This window comes from Pyrgilauda ruficollis, unplaced genomic scaffold, assembly GCF_017590135.1.
Source record: "Pyrgilauda ruficollis isolate IOZ18807 unplaced genomic scaffold, ASM1759013v1 scaffold106, whole genome shotgun sequence".
Taxonomy (NCBI): Eukaryota; Metazoa; Chordata; class Aves; order Passeriformes; family Passeridae; genus Pyrgilauda; species Pyrgilauda ruficollis.
Window position 1 is genome coordinate 1,860,985 of NW_024508766.1, and position 19,781 is coordinate 1,880,765.

The following is a 19,781-nucleotide window of genomic DNA, read 5'->3' on the forward strand; positions in this document are numbered from 1 at the left end:
CTTGATTACAGGTATCTATTATATTTGCCCCATTAACATAAACTAATATAAATGTTTTCCTTTTTTTTTTTTTCTTTTTTGTTTGAATAGAGTATTGGGTTCAAAGCCTCAGCTAACTTAACCCATTTCCTAAGGGATAACTAGAACAATTAATATCTGGAAAATAATGAAATGGCAGCTCCTAGTGATTACAAGCTGACCTCTGATTAATAATATATTTGGTTTAAAATCACAGTATTACTTCCTTTCTATAAGTAATATTACTTAATGCAGGTTGGCTTTTTTTTTTTTTTTTTGTTTGTATGTTTTTTGTTATCCTGCTGTAATTAATAGTAGCATGCTGTTGGATCTACTATTATCTCAGTGCTCAAAGAAGCAAACCTTTTGGCTGGCAGAGAGCAGACAAAACTCATCTCATATACGGAAAGCAAATAAAAGTTCTCATATAAGAAACTTTTTTTTTAAACTTTTTTTATCTTTTTTTTTTTTTTTATTTTTTTTTTTTAGTCTTTTTTTTTTTCCTTTCTGACACTGTGTGTGTATACGTGTGTTTTTCTGGTGGAGTAGGGTGGGAGTGCCATTACAGAGCTTTCTGATTTGGAGACTCTACAGCAAGCAACCAGAGGGACTTCTGCAATTCTTGCAAATCATACATCCAGTCATTATAATGCAGTGCACAAAAAAGCTAGGACAACTGAGGGCTAAAAGGTTTTGCAAAATACTATGGGACAGCCATCATTGTAACTGTACAAAACTTGCTCTCAACTTAACATAACATAAAGGCACCATTGATATCTTTCCCCATTTTTGAAATACTGTAAAAAATTGCTACATATGGCACATAACACATTTGTACATACGTATATTTAATTTATAAAAGTTTTCTTCCCATCCTGTTTTCTATCAGCGGAATTGCTAAAATAAAATAAATTGTTTAATTTAAAGGTGGAATACTTCATTATATAAAATAAAGTTTTACATGTGAATCTATGTGTTTTATGTTTTATACAGCAATAGGGTCTTGGTTAGCTATCACACTGGACAACCTTGCTTGTAACTCTTCTGGTGTGGAGAAGCGATTTGCCGGGTTAGTCCTGGTTTCAGCCAGCCGGAAGGCAGTGGCTGGCTCCAGACCAGTTGCCCCGGGGTTCGGTATGCTCAGAAATGGTGTATCCTCACCTATTCTTTCATCTTCCGTTTCGGTCTCGGAGCTGCTGCTCTCAGAGCTTGTGTCAGAGTCCACTTCCACCCTGCTGGAAATGTGGCCATTGGGCTTTGTTCTTTTGACCCTCCGGCTGTTGGTGAGTTTCTTTGGAGGCTCCTGTGCTGGTTCGTACTCCTGCGTGGTCTCGTACTCCTCATCCTCCACGATCCGCAGAGGACTTGGTGGCAGGCTGTTGCTCTCATGGGTGGCATTGTGGTGAAAGGAGTTGAATTGCTGAAGGTGGTGGTCATACTTCTCATGCAGCTGCAGCGGAGTCACCAGGAGCAGGGGTCGCTCCTCCTCTATGAAGGGACTCACCGCCACGGAAGGGATGGAGACGGTCAAGCTGGAAGCCGGTGGTGACATTGTGGAAGGGCGGGACTTGGGAGAAGTTGGAGTGTGAAATTCAACGGGTGACATGCGAGCTGGTGTGGTCATAGCTGAGACATACCTGAAGAAAAGAGATGGGGACAGGTTGCGAGCACAGGAGCAGTGGTGACCTGTAAAAACAGCAGCTCATGTGGACTGGGAGAGAAATGGCAGGGATTCCCTTAAGATCCCCAGCATCTTCACACGGGGCTACTAAGGAACCTTTCCTGCTCCTATTAATCCTATAAACTGCTGACTTCTGGGACTCTGGGCAAAAACATATGAAAGCGGGAGGAGCACAGCAAAACTCCCAGATCCCAGCCATGGAGATGCTGTAAATTTTTTACCAGAATAACTTTCTGGAATGAGTCCAGGAATGGGATTCAGAGACAGACAGGCTGCCAGAAACAAAATGCATTTGCAAGTATTTTCTCAAAAGGAAAACAGCTGCTGCACTTCTGGAAGGATTTGACCAGAATCTGGGGTACAAGCAAACAGACAGGGGGAAAGAAAGGAAGGGAATTGAAGGACAGTCCTCTTGGGGCTTCACCCTCTTCTGGCAACCAAACTGTCTCAGGCTAGGGAGGAAAGTAATGTTTGGATAAAATATAGAGCCAGATTCTGCTAATTTTAATCACCAAGGATAGTCAGAGAAGCATTTGTGCTGCTCCACTCATGGGTGCTAGTTACCTTGGCTGGTAGATCTATCTGCAAAGAAGCACAGAGTATCATTTGTCTTCATATGGGAACAAAAGCCTAAAGACAGGATTGTCTGGCCTAGTGCCTATGATTTCTCTGCAAAATTTGTCCCTATTCCTGTGGGAAGGGTAGTGGTCAGAAGTGATTTCTGAAAATCTCAGGTGCCATTACAGGGTTTGTCCCAAAGAAACAGAACAAAAAATGTGAAGCTCTCAACTAGTTTTAATCAGTGGACATGCTATGAGGTCACGTGGATTCATGCCAGGTGAGGATCTGCCTAAAACCACTTGATAAAGTGGTTGATTGCAGAATCAAAAGCATAGTGCCCAGCATGACACTTTGCATGGTCTGTCTTTGCTTTTATTCTTATCCTAAATTCACCTGCCCAAATTTTGTCTGTGTCTAAAGTTAAAATCGTTCTAAACTCCATCACAGGCCCACTAAGAAAAGCTATATGTCTATGATTGATGTAGTTATTTAGTTTTCCATTAGTGGTTTATTTATCTGAGCCTGAAATTACCAAAATAAACCTGAATCCATCTTTCTAATCCAATCTGTGACTCAGTTGCACATATTACACTTGATAAAAATGGAGTTATAGGAAAAGGGAGAAAATGGGACAGATTCTAGAGAGATGTGCAGTAGCATAAATTGATTTCACTAGAGGTGCATTGATTGCACATTGATTTACATGAACTGAGGAGCAAGAGAAAGGAAAAAAACAAACCAGGAGTTATGCATGGGAATTAATCAAGCTGGTCAAGCAAAGGGCAATGAATAGGTCTGTGCATTAGATGAATTAAGTAATTTTTTCTGCTTTCATGACTGAGCTTTTCATCCCTTTAACATTTTTAATGCATTGTCTGAAAAACTAAAACCTTTCTACTTTCCCAGTTGGTACACTGTTGGATATATGTCTTTATGACACACTGGATTTTAGCTAAACTGGTTCTGTTAACCCATTGAGTTGGTTAAATGTGTTCAATGTACTGTGCAGGCTTCCAACAGTGTCAAGTTACTCATACTAAAGTGTTGTGCATTCACACATTTCTGGTCTATTCCCCCACGTCCTGACAGGGCAGTGCTAACTAGCTGCTGTCTGCAATCTGAGGCTCAGGAGCTGAACTCATACAGCTCTAGCCCATCCTGAAAGGAAGGTTAAAAGGTGATTGATTTATCCAGCTTCATGGCCAACTCTGCTGGCTCAGTGAAAGGGGATCAGAGCGTACCCACGGCCTTCCAGCACACATTAACTTGTTATATGCTGCCAGCTTCATCATATAGTCCAGCCTTTTGTGCAGAGACAGTGTTTTTTGATCTTCTCTCCTGTAAGACAGCTAAGGACATCCAAGATAAAACTGCTTGTGCCCTTTGCTTGCGTACACAGGTGGCAGGGCATGGGATCCAGCAAATGTATGGGTAACACAAAACAACCCCTTGTAATGTCTGTTGAATTTAATTTGAAAATTGAGGGAGCACAGCCTTGGTCTACCAATTCACAGTACAGCAACATTTGATGGCTTCAGGAAGTAATTTGTCAGCTCCTACACTCCTTTATGTTTTTGAGTAATTTTTAGTTCCAAATAACTCTCACTTTCTCCCTTAAGCCATCTCAGGAACAATTGGTGATGTATTTCCTGCTTGCTAAAAAAAGATGAGGCCTGCAATTAATGCCCAGGGAACTATCATCTCCCACGTTCCAAATTTGTGATTGCTTCCGGCACAGGCAAGGATGTCAATGCCTGATGAATTATCACAGAAATGTTGCTGCTATTGACCTATAGTACCACCTTCAAGAAACACAATAATTGATGAAATGCCTTCTTTCTTCTCAGAGAAACAAAAAGGAATATGGTCTCCCCTCTCCCCCAGCGCTGCCCCCCCGATTCAATCAAAATTCGTATTAGAATGATGCTTTGGGTGTCCCATGCAATGCAGGCAGACAGCAAGAATGGTCTTCACTTCTCACATGCAGATGCCCAAGCGTACTAAGCTGTACTACTCACCACTGGCAGGCATGTGGCCGTGCATCCTACTCGTTTCCCAGGCAGGAGACAACATGGTATTTACTGTTACAGGTCCTGATCCAGCAAAGCACTTAAGCACATGCTGAGCTCTACCCATGTGAGTAATCTGGCTGATTTCAGTGGGCCTACTTGCACAATTAAAAGATAATCTTGTCAAAGTGCTCTGCTGGATTGCAGCCATGGCTGTTTATGTCATGTGAGCCACGTATCTTCAAATTAAATTCCATGGTAAATAACAAATAATTTTTAATGAGAGGGTAGTTTATTATCCTTGGTGGTACTACACTCAGGGTCCTTCCTCAGTGGGCCCTCTTCTTGCTGCTTAGCAGTTGTTTGTGTGGCAGAGGGAGTACCACAAAAATGGCGTTTGCTGTATGTGTGCATTCATTTTTCTGAAAAACACAATTTGTCTCCTACACAACTCAGTCTCCTTGGGGATTGCCTGGCTGCATTTTTGGCATGATGGACACTCCACAAGGCCAAATCCCTTGTGATTTCAAAGTCCTCAGAGAACTGGTCCATAACCTTTTGTTTTCCTTTTCTTCTGCCTATGATTCCAGGGAGAAAAGCTCTTTTTAAATGTCTTGTTTCTTTCTCAATCTTTCTATTGCTATTCTAGAGCCATCTTGAATGAAAATGCTAGCTTAAACCTGAGCAGGATTTTTTCAGTTGAAGTTTCTTTGTGACGGATGTACTTCTAGGCAGACCTTAGGAGCAGATGAACCAATCTTTTCAGAGAAAAAAATTACTTGGTTGGAAAACTCCTGGCCAGGTTTATTTGCAACAATTCCTGATTTAATAATGACCTGAGTCCTTCTGGCTTGCACGTTATGTTTCCTTGCTTTTACTTAATAAAGGGTTAAGGGAGTTTAGGAGCTGGAACACTCCAGAAATAGTGGTGGCATAATTTCTATACTGCTTAGGAGTCCTTAGTGCCCTCCTCCTGTGGATCAAAACATTACTTTCTCACTGCAAAATCTCTCAGTCTTCTCACTTCTAAGAAACTGGTAATTAGGCAAAGTTCTGTTTATAGTTTTCAATGGAAATTTCTGACTAATTACTCCAGTGGAGCTTTGCCAAGTGTGAACTGCTGGCTAATAGACTAAATCCATCAGAGGCAAGAAGGGAAGAAATGCTTTTGGTGGACTTTAAGCTACTTCTCAGCTCTCCACCTTTATGAATAAGGAGATGTATGCCCTACATGAACAGCTGCACTGTTGCATTTTTGCCTGTGCTCCCAAGCTTTGAAACCATCTGGGAAAACACCAGGTCTTGCCAACTGAAAGCAATGAGGCAGTGTGTCCTACCTTTCACTGTGAGGAGAGTCTCGGTAGGAATCGGGCGTCTCTCTGGCATGCCGGAGGAAGCTGCTGCCTTCCCGTGGCCCTCCGATGCCGTTGAGACGGCCCCGGGGTCCTGCTGGGCTGGCGTGCCTGCTGTTCTCCATGGAGGAGCTGACGAGCACCGAGTGGCTTTCAGAGAGGATGCTTTCAGTGTGGCCATTACTCCAGCTGGAGAGCAGCAACCAGGAAAAGAAAAGGGGGAGTGTGAGAGTGGGCTTTGGCGGCAACTGTTTATGAGCAGAAGTTTAGCCAGGGAAAGGAGGGGCTCTGTTGCCACACAGAATCTGCAGCATAACCTTTGGGTTGGTAACTAGAGCTGCAGAGTTTAGCAAACTTTACGAATACACAGGCATCAAGGTGATTTTGCATGATGGATAAAAGTAGAGGGAAGGAGGGCTTTCCAGTCATTAGAACTGTCACTGATTTAGCAATCTGCATATACTAAAATTCAGTGTGACAGTATTGGAATGCCACTCAGATAATAAAGGTCTTTGTAAATTCCTGGGAAGATAATTAGTTGGGTGATATGACATCAAATATTGTTAGCCTTAAAATGAAAACACTATGAAGGGAGCACAGATCTTCCCTGCTTTGCTGTTTTACACATTTTTTGGTTTTACAGCAGCAACAGATCAGATACTACAGCTGCTGTTTGCCTTCCCCCTCCAGTACCTGTGGCTAGGTGTCTGGGTGACTGTCACAGAGTGATGTGTTGTTGAGGTGTAGTGGCTTGTAGAAAACGAGGTCTCTGTTTCTCGCTCGATGACATGCTCACTGGAGATTACATTTTTCGAAACGTACTGCTGAAAAAACCCAGACAAACCTCAGGTTTACAAACTGTAATTCACAGCACATTTATAGACATAGTTCCCAATCCTTCCTTCCCAGATTTCAACCTTTTACATGTGCCAAAGCACACTTAAATACATGCAGAAACCATACTGACACACTTGAGGACATTCATGTACACCTCTGTGTACATAGCCCATCTAGACTCAAAAGAGGAGGAGACAAATGAGGAAAGTAGCAAAGGTCTGCATCCCAAACAAGCTATAAAAATGTAGTTAACAGGGGAACGAGAAGCCCCAGTAGACATACATGTGGAAAAGCAACCTCCCATTACCATCAGATACACCGAAAATACTATTCTCTGAAGGAGACTATGGCAGCAGTTTGCGATAGCAATTTTTTCTGTGTGGAGAAAGCCAAGAGAAATCAGTCACCAGCCTGCAGCAGGTAGATGTTTAAAAGCTGTGGGGTGAGCATTCCTGGCAGCCTAGACTGAAGCATGTGCAGTGAAACCTACATTGACGAGCTGGACGTTATCAGGCGGTGGGTTGGGGTGGTGTGGCCCATTGGCCATGTTCATCACGTTGTTCCTTTCCGAACGCAGGCTCTGCCGAAGGCGGTCATGCAACTTTTTCCTCTGCTTCCTGTGCATGAAACACAGAAACAATTTTAATAGACAAAAGGAAAGCAGCTGCACCTTTCAGCATATTGATGTTGGTGATAAAAATGTAACATCACTTTTTTTGCCAGAATTTTTTCCACTGCTGCTAGAGCTCAGAGTAACTCTCAAAACCACAGGTCTAATTGCAGCTGGAGCTGTGGGGACCTGCACAGGGGGAAGGATATTTGGGATCCCTTCCAGGAGTCAGCAGGACAAAGGGGGACAAGAATAAGTGAGAGGAAAAGAGAATCCATTTCTAAGCAGTGCTCTGTCTTAGGAGGAGAACTTTTCTGCACTGAGAAGGGAGGGGAGAGAGATTTTAACCCAGACACCTTGACACCCTCATAAGGGCCAAGGCAAAGCTTCTGACAGCCCATTAAGCTACACCTCTCCGTTCACCACAGGGAGCCGAGGTGTCTTTGCCCAGGGCTTGCTTGCAGACACTGGAACAGGGTCTTTGTGATGTGGCAATTACACATTTTTTTTGGAGGGATTGATCCCCTACCTCAACAGTGTACTTCAAATATATAAATACGTTATAGAAGAGTGCATACAAAGCCTCAGAAACCCAAAGTGAGAGCAAATGGCATAGGCCTGAGCCTGCAGACTTCCTGGCAGCTCTGGAAGGTTTAGTTTCAGCAACATCAGATTTGCTCTGAAGCCCAGTGATTACCAGGTGGATGCCATGGGTGTTTATGCATTTAGTAGAACTATCCATGTACTAATTACGTGACTTCTGACTGACTTTGATGCTTCTACTGTCTCCTGTCCTTAGCTGCTCTTTCCCCACTTGCTAACATGTAAGTCCTATGAGGAGTGCCTGAGGGACTGGGTTGTTCAGCCTGAAGAAAAGGCTCAGGGTTACCTTCTCACTCTCTACAACTGTCTGAAAGGAAGCTGTAGCCAGGTGAGGGTCGGCCTCTTCTCCCAGGCAAGTAGCAACATGACAAGAAGAAATGGCCTCAAGCTGTGCCAGAAGAGGTTCAGGCTGGACACCAGGAGAAACTTCGTCATGTAAAGGGTTTATTAAGCATTGGAACAGGCTGCTCAGAGGAGTGGTGGAGTCACCCTCCCTGGGGATCGTCAAGAAATGACTGGTCACATCACTTAGTGCCATGGTCTAACTGATAAGGTGGTGGTCATTAACAGGTTGGACACAATCCCACAGGTCCTTCCCAATCTAAATAATTCTGTGATTCTGTAATCCTTCCAGCTCTCCTCAGAAGAATGTTTCAGAAGATCATTACAAGCTGTCAGCAGCAAAACTTACAGCTTAGTAGGACCTGGCTATGTAGAACACACTAATCAAAACATCAAAATAAATAACCAGAGAAAGGGCTATTCAATTTCAGACTTAATTTATAAATATTACCCAGTTTTCTCTCATTACATTGGAGAACTTCTACCACACTGTCACAGAATCCAGGGCTTCTGTGAAGGGAGGATGCAGGCTTCAACACACTCTGGAATGCATATGACTTTGGCTGTGGCAAAAGCTAAAATACTAAACTGTATGCAGAAGTGCAGATAGTGATAGCAGGGCAGGACAGTGTAAGAGATAACTATTTTCAGTCTGGTTTTGAACTCAAGGGGACTATTTCAAGCTTTACAAAAAAGGAGCAGTGAGGGAGGTCAATAAATATGTTGAAGCTTGGTAGTCATGAACACCTAAAGACAATGAAAACATGGTTTGACATATAGCATTTTACGTATTTTCTCTGTGTGTATGTGACTGGATAGTGGAAAATGCTTAATTTATATCACATCACATGAATAGCATACGCAGATTCATCTGTCTTGGAAATGCTCCTGTCTCAGAAGGATACACTGTGGTTCATGTAGACTTTATGTTTTGAGGATAATCAGGCATCATCTTAGGACATGTAAGCACTTAAGGTGTATAGACAGCACAGTGCCAGGAGATATTTGAGCTACCCAAAGACCTGCTGGGCTGAGAAACAGCACTCATGCAAGGTTTTAACTTGATTTCACAGCCCCCCTTCATGAGGCTCTGGAGACCTTGTGAGCTGAGGATAATCTGAATTCCTTAACATGGTAGAGAAAGTGAGTCCTAGAAGGAGTCTGAGTTTGTCATCTACAGGACTGAAATCCTGGCACATGTAACCTGGGAGTCTGTCCCTAGAAATCTGCATTATTCCCACCTTCAATGACCAGTGTATTTGAATTTGCATGCTTTTACCTGTGCTGTTTGTCCTGTAATAAAAGGACACTAACGAAAAAAAAAAAAAGAAATGACTCTACAAAACTGAGATGAGAGAATAACAGGTAAGCTAGTGTGTACTTAAGAAGCTTTTATCTTCATGTAAATGATTTGCAAATAAAGTATCTCTGAATTAAGAGTCAGTGTTTGAAGCTAATGCTTTGGCAATTTGGTAGCAGCATTTCTTGCAAGGAGACCAACAAAATCTAAGCTATTCGATTATTACACTGGTTGTACTAACACCATTCCAAGATTTCTCCTGGTTTCTGAGTTTTCCCCTATTTAGGGAAAAAAGCATATGCAAATTACCTCACAGATACCAGTTTGGCATCACTGCTGCATTGGGAGGGCCAGGTACCTGGCATGGGACTCTCATCAACTGTTTTTGAAAACAGTTTTGAAAAAAAAGCATTCAGACCCCTGATGGGTTCTGCGGGCTCTTTATATAGAAAATCATACTCAGATCCTGACTAAATGTTTGTTGAAATACATGGGGATGTTATTTATAAAAGCAGTAATTGACCTGATTTTTTATTACAGCTGCTCCCCACTGACTACTGGCACAAGGTTATGGGTAGGAGTTGTGTGTATCTGTTTGGACTCTCACTGAGAGGGACAAATGATCTCCCTCCTCCCCCACTTTTAAGACATCCATTATTGGTGGGGCTTACAACAAAAAAACAACTGCCAATCAGGCCTTGAAACAGTAAATCAGGTTTATACAAACGTGGAATATTTATGATAAAGTCTTTCTGTGTTTTGGTGGGGAGATTTATAAAGGCAGCCAGAAGTTTTGGCAGCAGAAATTCTGCTGATGTTCTGTGTAATTTATAGTCCAGAGCGCCTCATGCATGTTTGAGAGTCACCCCTTGTAATTTAGAGGCTCACAGAACACATTTAAATGCCGACTTTTGCATTGAGAGTGCTTTTGTGTTCAATTTTTTGGCCTTTGGTGTATAGTAACTTTTAACATCATTAATTGCATCTCAAGTACAAACAAATTAGGCTTATACATAAAGTTCACTGCTGGAAAGCAACATGATTCCAGGGCTGGAGTTTGTTCCTTTTCAGCTGGAGAAACCAGCTGAAATGGGTGATAGAAAAGAAAGCAAACAAAAAAAAGAAAAAAAAATTGCAAATTACATTTGAAGACTGAGAAATCTTTCAGATACCTCTCTTAATTTTGCACTGCTGATGGACATGCATGGAGACTCACATTCATCTGGCTTGGACCAGAGCACCTTGCTCACAAGTTTGTCTCTAAAGCTCACCTCTAGAGAAACTCAGATACAACCTTATGCCCAGAGAAGCTACAGTCACCTGGGAAGGCCCTGACCAACAACCACAGATAAGAAATAGAAGAGAAAAGTTTACTTGGTTTTGCAGTAGGCCACCACACACATGATGCCAACTACTAGAAGAGCAATGCAAATGCCAGTTATGGTCAGCACGCGTTTCTGGTACAGTTCCTCAGCTTCTAGAAAGGGACAAAAACAGAGAAAGTCACAACATGGAGGACGGCTAAGCAAGGAGCACACAGTCAACAGCTGTCATGCTACAAACCACTGCACAGATTCACACAGCCACACCGAGACACAGCCACCACACTTCAGGCAGACTCATTATTGACTGCAAGGCGAACAGGACTACACCACAAACTATTAACACAATACTGGGGATGAGAAAAATTACAGAATTACAGTCAAAAGTAACTTTTTTTTTTTTTTTTAAAGCAAACAAGAATAATATATAAGAAACAACTTCTTAGTTGTCAAACACAGCATTTGCTGGAAATAAAAATGCAGTGTGGTAAGGTAATAACAAGAATTTGCAAATGCTTTGGAAGTTTTGCAAAGACAGCTGGAATGAAAGCCATTTTTACAGGTCTCATGAGAAATTTATTTTCTTATTATCTTTTTTGGATTGTTTTCACATCCAATATCCCTCTGGTCCCATGTCAATTTATATCTCAGCTGTCTTTACAGGAAAAATTTTAAAATACTCTTGTACATTTGAGACATGAGCTTGGCTTGTAACTATATCACCAATGGAAATGAAGACAGGTTTTGAGCTCTGGTCATAAAATTCAGACTCCTTCTCCAGTGCTCCTCCTAAAATACAGCAATATCAACAACCAGCAGTGCCTTGTGTGAGAGAAATGCAGAGTTTCAACTTGTATCCCTTTGTGACCAACAAAGGAGCTCTTGTCTAGGGTGGCAGCTTGCTCAGTGATGACAACTTGTTACCAATCTCATTCATCGGAGATATTTCACTTTTATAAAGGTGTTAGTAGCACTGCTAATGTTTGGGCTGGAGCTACTGATGCTTTCCAGCCTTGCTCATGCTTGGCAGAGAGCATTGCTGAGGGCTCTGCTGGGGAAATGCTATGTAAGGAGCTCTGAAATAGAGGCGCAATCTGTGTTGACGCTTTACAGATAAGGATTTGTGTTCCTGCTGTTAGGACAAAAATGGATGTCTAGCTTTACTCAAGACTTATTTTTGATTAAGCAGACAGACCAATAATGATCTGCAATATTGACCACAGTCAGAATACCAGCAGGTGATTAAAAATAAATGAATGAATTAGAGCTGCACAGCTTTGCACTACCTTTGGGATAAATGTCAGCATTATTCCTGCTGGAAGGGACTTATATCTGGCTGGTGCAGAGGTGCACAGTGGTCTCTCACACGTGCCATGTATCACTGTCCAAATGATGTGCTGTCATAAATGACACACCAGCTCAGGGGAAAGTACTCGTTACTGAACTGGGAGCAGACTCCCCTCCTTCATGTTTCCTGAGCTTGTCTAGTTTTGTTTTAAAGTTGCTGTGGGCAAGTGGCAAATACCAAAAAGTGAAAATAAATCTTAATTTCTCTGATACAATGCACCACACCATGGAATAAGTTTGTCTTACAAGCCAAACTCACTGTATATCAAACACCAGCAAACAGGTCATGAGCACTGTCAGACAAAATTAATAGCACTAATTATTAACAAAGATGGGGGAAGAGGAGAGAAGTGAGTGTGGTAAAACTAGGAGGCTGCAAAAATGTATTAAAGAAAAATAAATATAACTCCAAGAGCAGGAAGTCAAATAAGGGAAGGAAGAAATGGCTGAAACTTCAACCAAACCAAACTATGACAAAGAAAAAGAGGAAGGTGAAATATAAGGAGACACATGAAAAAAGGGTAGAGAAGTCAACTACAGGCTGGCACAGCATGCTTGGAATTGGAAAAAAAAACAGAGAGAAGGAATGCTTGGGGACAAAAAAAAAGGTTGAAGCAGAGTGTGAAGGGATTTCTCATACAGCATAACTCCTCACCTAGGCTAGTTAGTGGCACTGGATCCCCTTCCCTTTTTTGCCCCTTCTGAAAGCGCTTATTAGTTAGCCATGAAAATGGTGTATTACAAGGATGTCACAGGAAACAGGAGAATTGTGCTAAGCAATTTAAGGGATAATTTGAAATGCTTTGAATTATTATTATTATTTTATTGTCATGCTGTCAGCTGTTAGCTTATGAAAGCAAAATGAATAATGACATATCAACCCGTTTTTTTTTTGAGCACAAGGGAGAGGAAGTAGGAGATTAACAGTGGACACTCTGCTCAGTTTTTGTACTGAAAAATTACACTGACTCTGGGAGGTTTGGTGCAGGCTGAGGCTGTTGCAAATGAGCTGGGCAGTTGGCTGGTGACAGCCTGACTGCGTTTGCCAGTGGGCTGAGGCTCGTTGCATATCTGTGAGACTTTCTGGGTGCTCACTCACTGCAGGGGATGGGGATGAAGAGAGGGAGCAGGGCTGTGGGCGCAGCCCTGAGCAATGCTCCCAGCACCAGCAATACTGCTGGGACCATAGGTCTTGATGGGCATGGGAAATTAAATCCCTGCATCTGCTTTCATAGCCTTAGCTCCCTCCTGTGCCCTTTGAAACAAGGCCCTAAGGAAAAGCAGCTTGACATGGTGTGCATGAATGGTGGGGCTCTATGCCCTCCCTCAAACTCCAGGGGCAAGGTCTGCCTAGGAAAGCACACGCACTTGGGCACGCCCAGCAAACCAGCAAGCTCTCATGTAAACCTGGCTGTGCTCCTGGCCGGCAGGGGACCCCCAAATGGGGGATGCCCAGGTGCTCTGCAGAGGCCAGTATGGGTGACAGGGGATGCTGGCAGCTGGGACAGGACTGGGATCCTAGTCAAGACTTTGCAGAAGGCATGTACCTCAAAGACAAGCCTTGGACTCTGTTTAAGGCCAAGAAGAGTGTTGTGAAGAACTCTTGTGGGGCACTTGGGTAATACTACATCTTGACCCAAAACTGCCTTCTGTCTCTGACCAGTGTTAACGTTTATGAAGTCAGTTAATGACACCCAGCTAAATTACATATGCTGATAAAACTACCTTGAAAAGAATTTATAGCAGCCTTGCAGGAAAGTCAATAAAGAATTTTATGTGCAGTGAGAATTTAGGAAAGATTTTAGCCTGTTAAGTATTAAAAATAATTTCAATAATTTTTTTTATCCTTCAGAACACCAGGAAAATCAAATCAACATAAGACTTAATCAAGGTATTACATAAGCAGCCTTTCAAATATGCATATTATGCAATTAATTTCACATCACTTTAATTTATACATAACTGATGATATATGAAGTCTTAAATTTGCTCTGTTTTAAAGTTTTTCTTCTTACATATCTCTGGAGATTTTTAAAAGAATTTAATTCCAAGGCGTTGTTCTGCTAATGTAATTTCATATATAAAGCAAAATTTGCATGTCAATTTTTTAAAGGATTTAAATTTAACTCCCCGTATGTTAATGTAGCCATATATCTTCCACTACAATCTAATACATATAAGTGGGTATTATTGCTAACTTACGATAATAAGAAAAATAAAAATAAGCTGGGTTGTGAGTGATTTTTTAAATTTGGGCTTGTAATGGGTTTTCCACAGTCCATAGCTTAAGCTAATGACATTTTGCAGGGGCATTTTTAATAAGAACATGAACGAAAACTGCCTCACCATCTGTTGTTGGTCTTTTTTTTTTTTCTTTTTTTTCTTTTTGTTTGTTTGGCTTTTTTTTTTTAAGGGTTTGTTGTTTTTTTTTTAATTTGCCAATAATTATAAGAGATTCCAAACTAAAAATGACCTGAATTTCAAGTTAGCCTATTCAAGTAATGCATTATTTGTACCTCTGAATACAAATAGCTAGTCAGATAAGTACAGTCTATTCATGAATAAGACTTAAAAGATCTATTTCTACTATATTTAAAGCTGAAGTGTGAAAATAGTACCCACTGCCAATGTTCTTGTTGAGTTTAGTTTTAGAAATACTGAATATATTTGCTGACTTGAGGATTTGGAGTCTAGCTGTAAACTTCTACTTAAATTCCTAAATAACTTTCAGTACACTTTGAATTTACAGACCTGGAAAGGAATGTATATATGCATATCACTTACAGATATGTATAGGCAACTGATTCACACATGATGTGTAACCACCAAGATGTGGGTTTAGACATAAAGCTTTACTTGAAAATCAGAGCTCAACACTGCACATTAATTTTAAGCGGCCATAATAATTTCTCCCTTTTAATATACTAGTTTTAATATACTATTTTGCTTAACACTTACAGTGTTTCCAAAACCTGGCAACCCAAGAAAAACTCACCAAAAGCAGAGGTCAAAACTAGTAAAACTATACAGCAGAAAAAGGAATGTACACTATGTTATGATCACTCCAGTAATTCCTAGAACTCCTTAAGGCAGGAATATCCTATCAATATTTTGATGACCATTTTAGTGAACTGATCTCCACTAACATTTTGACAAGGGTTGTTGTTATAGCTGTATGATCCCTTTTAAAGCATAAAGAAGTTGGTTAGGAATTGAAAAGGGGAAGTGGAGAAAAAAAAATTAAAGGGGTTTATCTCTCAGGGTCTAGAATCTGCAGGCTAAAAGGAATGATTGGTCCATACCCATAAATTCAATCCCAAGATGCTCTGCCAATGCAGAAAGTTGTCAAAAAAAGAAAGAAAAAGGAAAAAGTTTCAGAAAAGAACAATACACTGTACTTAAAAATAAATTACATATGAGAATTACAGCTATTCTGTGTCTGTACATGAAACAGGACAAAGGGCGCATCGTTATGTGGGCAGTGCTTGAGTGCACCTTTCTTAGCTATGTGACCAGACCTTCTGCAAGGCTTATACACAAAAATATGTATACATGGAGCCACAGTCCAGGGAATGCAACAGGAACCATTAACCCTTAAAGATCTTACTGAGATAAACAGGTGTGTGGCCTGAGCATGCCATGTACAATGGCTGATTGTTTTCACATGGGAACATGACAGAAAAGGGATGCTCTTATGAGCAGCATACCCCTGTAAATGGGTTGTGCATTGCTTTCCCTTCTGACCCTGCTTCTGTCCCCAGAATGTGTACCCTTGCTCTTGAAGTTTGTCACCTGGAGGTGGCTGGCACTGATTACTCACTAGTGGGAGTCCTCTGCTTTGCAAATTAAGCACCAAATTAAGCAGCAGGCCTCCAGCTTCTGGAAAATGAGGAGCCAACCCCCTTTCCCTGTCTTTGGACTGTGCTGCGTTGGCAGAACAACTTGCTGACCAGCTGTATGGACCCTGGGGTGCAGGGCCTGATCCCTTTACACAAATCACGTGCCTAAATCAGCACGCCCAGGCCCCAGCACCTGTGGGTCAAGAGGAACACAGATTTCCCCCCAGCAGGTATCCTAGGAGACCCTTCCCATGGGGCCAACACCACAGCCATGGTAGCTCTTGCCTTTTTTTGTTCTTGTGTGCTATGAAATTCACAGCCAATGGTAATTTTCACAGCAAAGGGATTTTTTAATGTAGTTTGCACACATGGGGAATGTCAAATCTTTGTTGTCAATCAGTAACATTTTAAGGGTTAAGTAAGTTGGAATCCATCCAGGTCTCTTCCTAAACAGCCGGTATCACATGCCTACCTGACCTCTGCTAATGATATACATTAGTTGCATAGAAAGCTTAATTAAATCTTCAGTAAAATGAATGACATGCCCATGCACATATATTGCTGTAATTATGCTTGCTTATAGGTAAGACACCTAGTTTGAAGGTAATTTAATTTTAGGGAAGTCATTCATATCATGCAGTTTCTATTTCATATAATTCAATAGGGAGCTGGTATTTACAATCGGAATATATTCTGTCTGGAAGGCCTAACAAGAAAACATGCTGAAGAAACATGCATTGCTTATTCAAACCTAGATGTTATGTAGCTCTGACTTATCTATGGTATTCCTAGTTACATTCCCTAGATCTGACAAGCAGAACATCCCAACACTTCTCATTTTATAAACAGGTGATTATTTTTGATATTTTCCTACTTAGCCTGATATTTTTGTACACTTTTTACATGCAGTGTGGCTTCTATTGAATATTTGTCTCTAGGTGCTCTAAGAATAAATACAATTAATTATTTTTAACAACTCAGTTTTCATTCTGGTTGTGACTGGGGGATATGACAGTCTTGCGGGGAAAAAATGCTCAAGAAAGCAATTTCTTTTCACCAAAGCTTTTTAAAACTACGACTTGTTGGATATATTGTAGCCTGCTGAGATGCAGGGTCTATGAAACAAGAGAATGGTGCTGGGAAACGTGGAACAGAATCCTTCAGCACTGCATGCTCTGTTTGTGAGTGGTGTGCCCCAGCTGCTGGGCACTCAAGACTTTGAGGGGGCTGCTGTACGGATTCAGGTGGGTGGGCAGCCTGGAGACACGGTGCTGCCCAGTGAGGGGTGAGCACTAGCTCAGGTGTTTGTAGAGAACTTGCACCTGGCACAGAAAGGACCCATTTGGATCAACTGCCACAGCAGAGGTTCAGGAAGACCGATTCCAACTCTGAAGCACCGAAGTGTCATGTTTCTTTCTGTGGGTAATGAATAATGCTAAAAAAAATTATAAATTCTTCTTCATGTAATTTTAATTAAAAACAAACTCAAATCTCCTAAACTACCAAAGGGCAGACCCCCTGTATGTCAACCATTTCTATCTGAGGGACTGGGATACACTCTCTTTGTGACATTTAGATTCCACTTTGGATCCAAAATCTGGTTAATTTCAATAGTATTCAGGTTGCAAAATTGGTTTTGAACTTAATGTATTTAGTCCTATGGCTCCTATAAAAGTGACAATTGGTTCAAATCTCAGGAGCATGGAAAATTTGTCCTTTCATAATTGAAGTATCCTATCATAGCAATTTTAGTACTTAGTGAACATTAACTAAGCAGTTTATAGTGAAAACCTGTATTTTTAATTCTGAGCAAAAGATGGACAATGGCGTTTTTCAAATCTGCTTGTTCATTTAGGAGTCTTGGTCTCAGCACATAGAGTGTACACTTTAGGGTGCTGAAAGACTTTAGAAATGAAACTTTCAGGTGAGATTGTCTACTACCCTCATGCAGATGTGACAACTTGAGAAATATGTAGAAAATGAGAAATACTGAATTAGTAGAATAGCTAAAGGCAGATTTTTGAAGACCTGTAGTTTATATGAAAATGCTGAAAAATTAGGCCAACACAGTTACCAACTGTTACCAACACAGTAACTGCAGTTTTGGTCATCCTTCTAGAACATCAGAGCTTTTCACTTGCCTCCTTTAATGCCTCAGCCAGCTTCACTGTGACAATATGAAGCAAGGGCCATTATCAACTAAAAAGAAAATTACTTCTGCCCCTCTTGGTACTGTCCCTCTTGCTCATCAAGGATGGCAGGGCTGAAATGGCCACTGTTTGAACTGTGCCTCATGCTGAAGGATGGCAAGGACCATGTTCATGTGATGCCCAAGAAGGGCCACAGCCTGCCTCCGGCCAGTTCTAAATTCACAGTTCATATATAATTGTTAACTAGTGAAGTAAGCAAGTCTCTTTGAGTGGGGTCCTTGCTCCACCTGGGGCATTTGAGAGGACAAAGGGTTTACCTGTGATTAAACTCTAGAGACGTTTCCTCAACCTTCTGTTAATTCATGGCTTTATCACTGTTTCTTATCCCAGGGATCATTCTGCACAGTGTTGCTATAAGAGTTCTCTTGCCTAACTACGTGAAAATTACCCAAAACTTTTAATGTTAACTCGTTACTTTTGCTCTCCTCCATTTGCTGTGTTTCCTTGACTTCAAGGGAGAAAATGTGTGAACATTCAGGCATAAAATGTATGGAATTGATGTATTTTTGGAACTATTTGTGGACTGCCTTCTGCTGTCTTATGGATCAGTGGTAGATCACGAGTCTCAAAGTCAAAGCAGACACAGAAAAAATCCAGGGTAGCATACCTGGTAGCAGCTGTGACTGCTGTGCTCAAGGAAAGGACACTACAGGGTCTGCCAGACAGGCTTCTGAGATGAGTCAAGTCAGCCTTGCACTCTGTTTGGACAGGGCATTTCCAGAATGCCCAGTGGTGCCTTGTTCTGATCTGGCAAAAGGTCCTCAGCCCAGTAACTTCAGGACTCTCAAATAACTCCAGGGGAGATTTCTGAAGAAGAATTTTCTTTAACAGCCAAGTTAAGATAGTAACAGCTCAATGGTAGGCACACTTGGCTTGGAACCCCATTGACTCTTTCTTTCCAAATGAAGAAAGACCCTTCTAAAAGCAAGTGAAATTAGATAGCTGTATGGTTCACACACACATACACTTTTGTGTCCTACTAGCACTTATGCTGTTTAGCGTCTCAATTTGCTCTGCACTTTGCAAAAGCTGCATCCACAGAACTAAGTTAATCATCCACAGGACTGGGTGCAAAATATGAGCTGAGCTTTAAGTCCCAGATGCAACATTTGCCTTTAGAGAACTCTCCAAGTCCTCTGTTAAATAATATGCTCTGGTCTGCTTTGGGTATGATAATGAAAAGTCATGTAAATGCTTCTTCATTGATTTTTTTTTTCTAGTTAAGTACAAATGTTCCCTCAGTGGACCCTTTCCAAAAGTGTCATTTCAAGATCTTAAGCAGTATAAGAAATCAGATGTTACAGTACAGATGCAGGGCAGGCAGAAGTGCCAGAGTCTCACAGCCATGGACCAGGGCTCTCACAGTGGCCTAAGGTAGGTAGAGGTGTACTCTCCTGCCTCTGCATTTCAAGGAGAGGAAGCACTTGACCAACTTAAGTACTAATAACTAAGTCTAACTCTTGCAGCAAGACAAGGGCAGCTGTGTTTTTTCCATGGAAGCAACTTCAGAAAATCTCAACCTGGTGTCTTTAAAAATCCCAGCCAGGATTAGGAAACTGAAAAACAAAGGAAGGAAAACCCACCTGAACTTTTTTTTTTTTCTCCTAGGTTGGAAGATGAATTTATAATTAACATACAATTCTTCTATAGTTTTCAGATAAAATTCAGCAGCAAACAATGGATCTCATATTTTTTACACTACCTCCTTTTAAATTATTATTCTAAGATCAGAAAATCTGAACTGCACTTT

At 41.3% G+C, this 19,781-nt stretch overlaps 1 protein-coding gene across 4 annotated transcripts in view; it reads right to left on the reverse strand.

The window, feature by feature from the left end:
- Positions 1 to 555: 555 nt before the first annotated feature.
- The window catches only part of NRG1 (neuregulin 1), a 171,299-nt gene continuing 152,073 nt past the window's right edge, over positions 556 to 19,781 (reverse strand). For 2 of the 4 annotated variants that reach the window (XM_041470791.1, XM_041470800.1), the window contains exons 4-9: positions 15,285 to 15,308; positions 10,688 to 10,790; positions 6,949 to 7,075; positions 6,315 to 6,445; positions 5,607 to 5,810; positions 556 to 1,655 (exon numbers count right to left, since the gene is read on the reverse strand). In XM_041470791.1, coding sequence (XP_041326725.1) covers positions 1,004 to 1,655; positions 5,607 to 5,810; positions 6,315 to 6,445; positions 6,949 to 7,075; positions 10,688 to 10,790; positions 15,285 to 15,308 — 1,241 coding nt within the window. In that variant the 3' untranslated portion in view covers positions 556 to 1,003. The remainder of the gene's footprint in view (positions 1,656 to 5,606; positions 5,811 to 6,314; positions 6,446 to 6,948; positions 7,076 to 10,687; positions 10,791 to 15,284; positions 15,309 to 19,781) is intronic. The other 2 variants (XM_041470818.1, XM_041470810.1) reach the window with 1 other exon arrangement.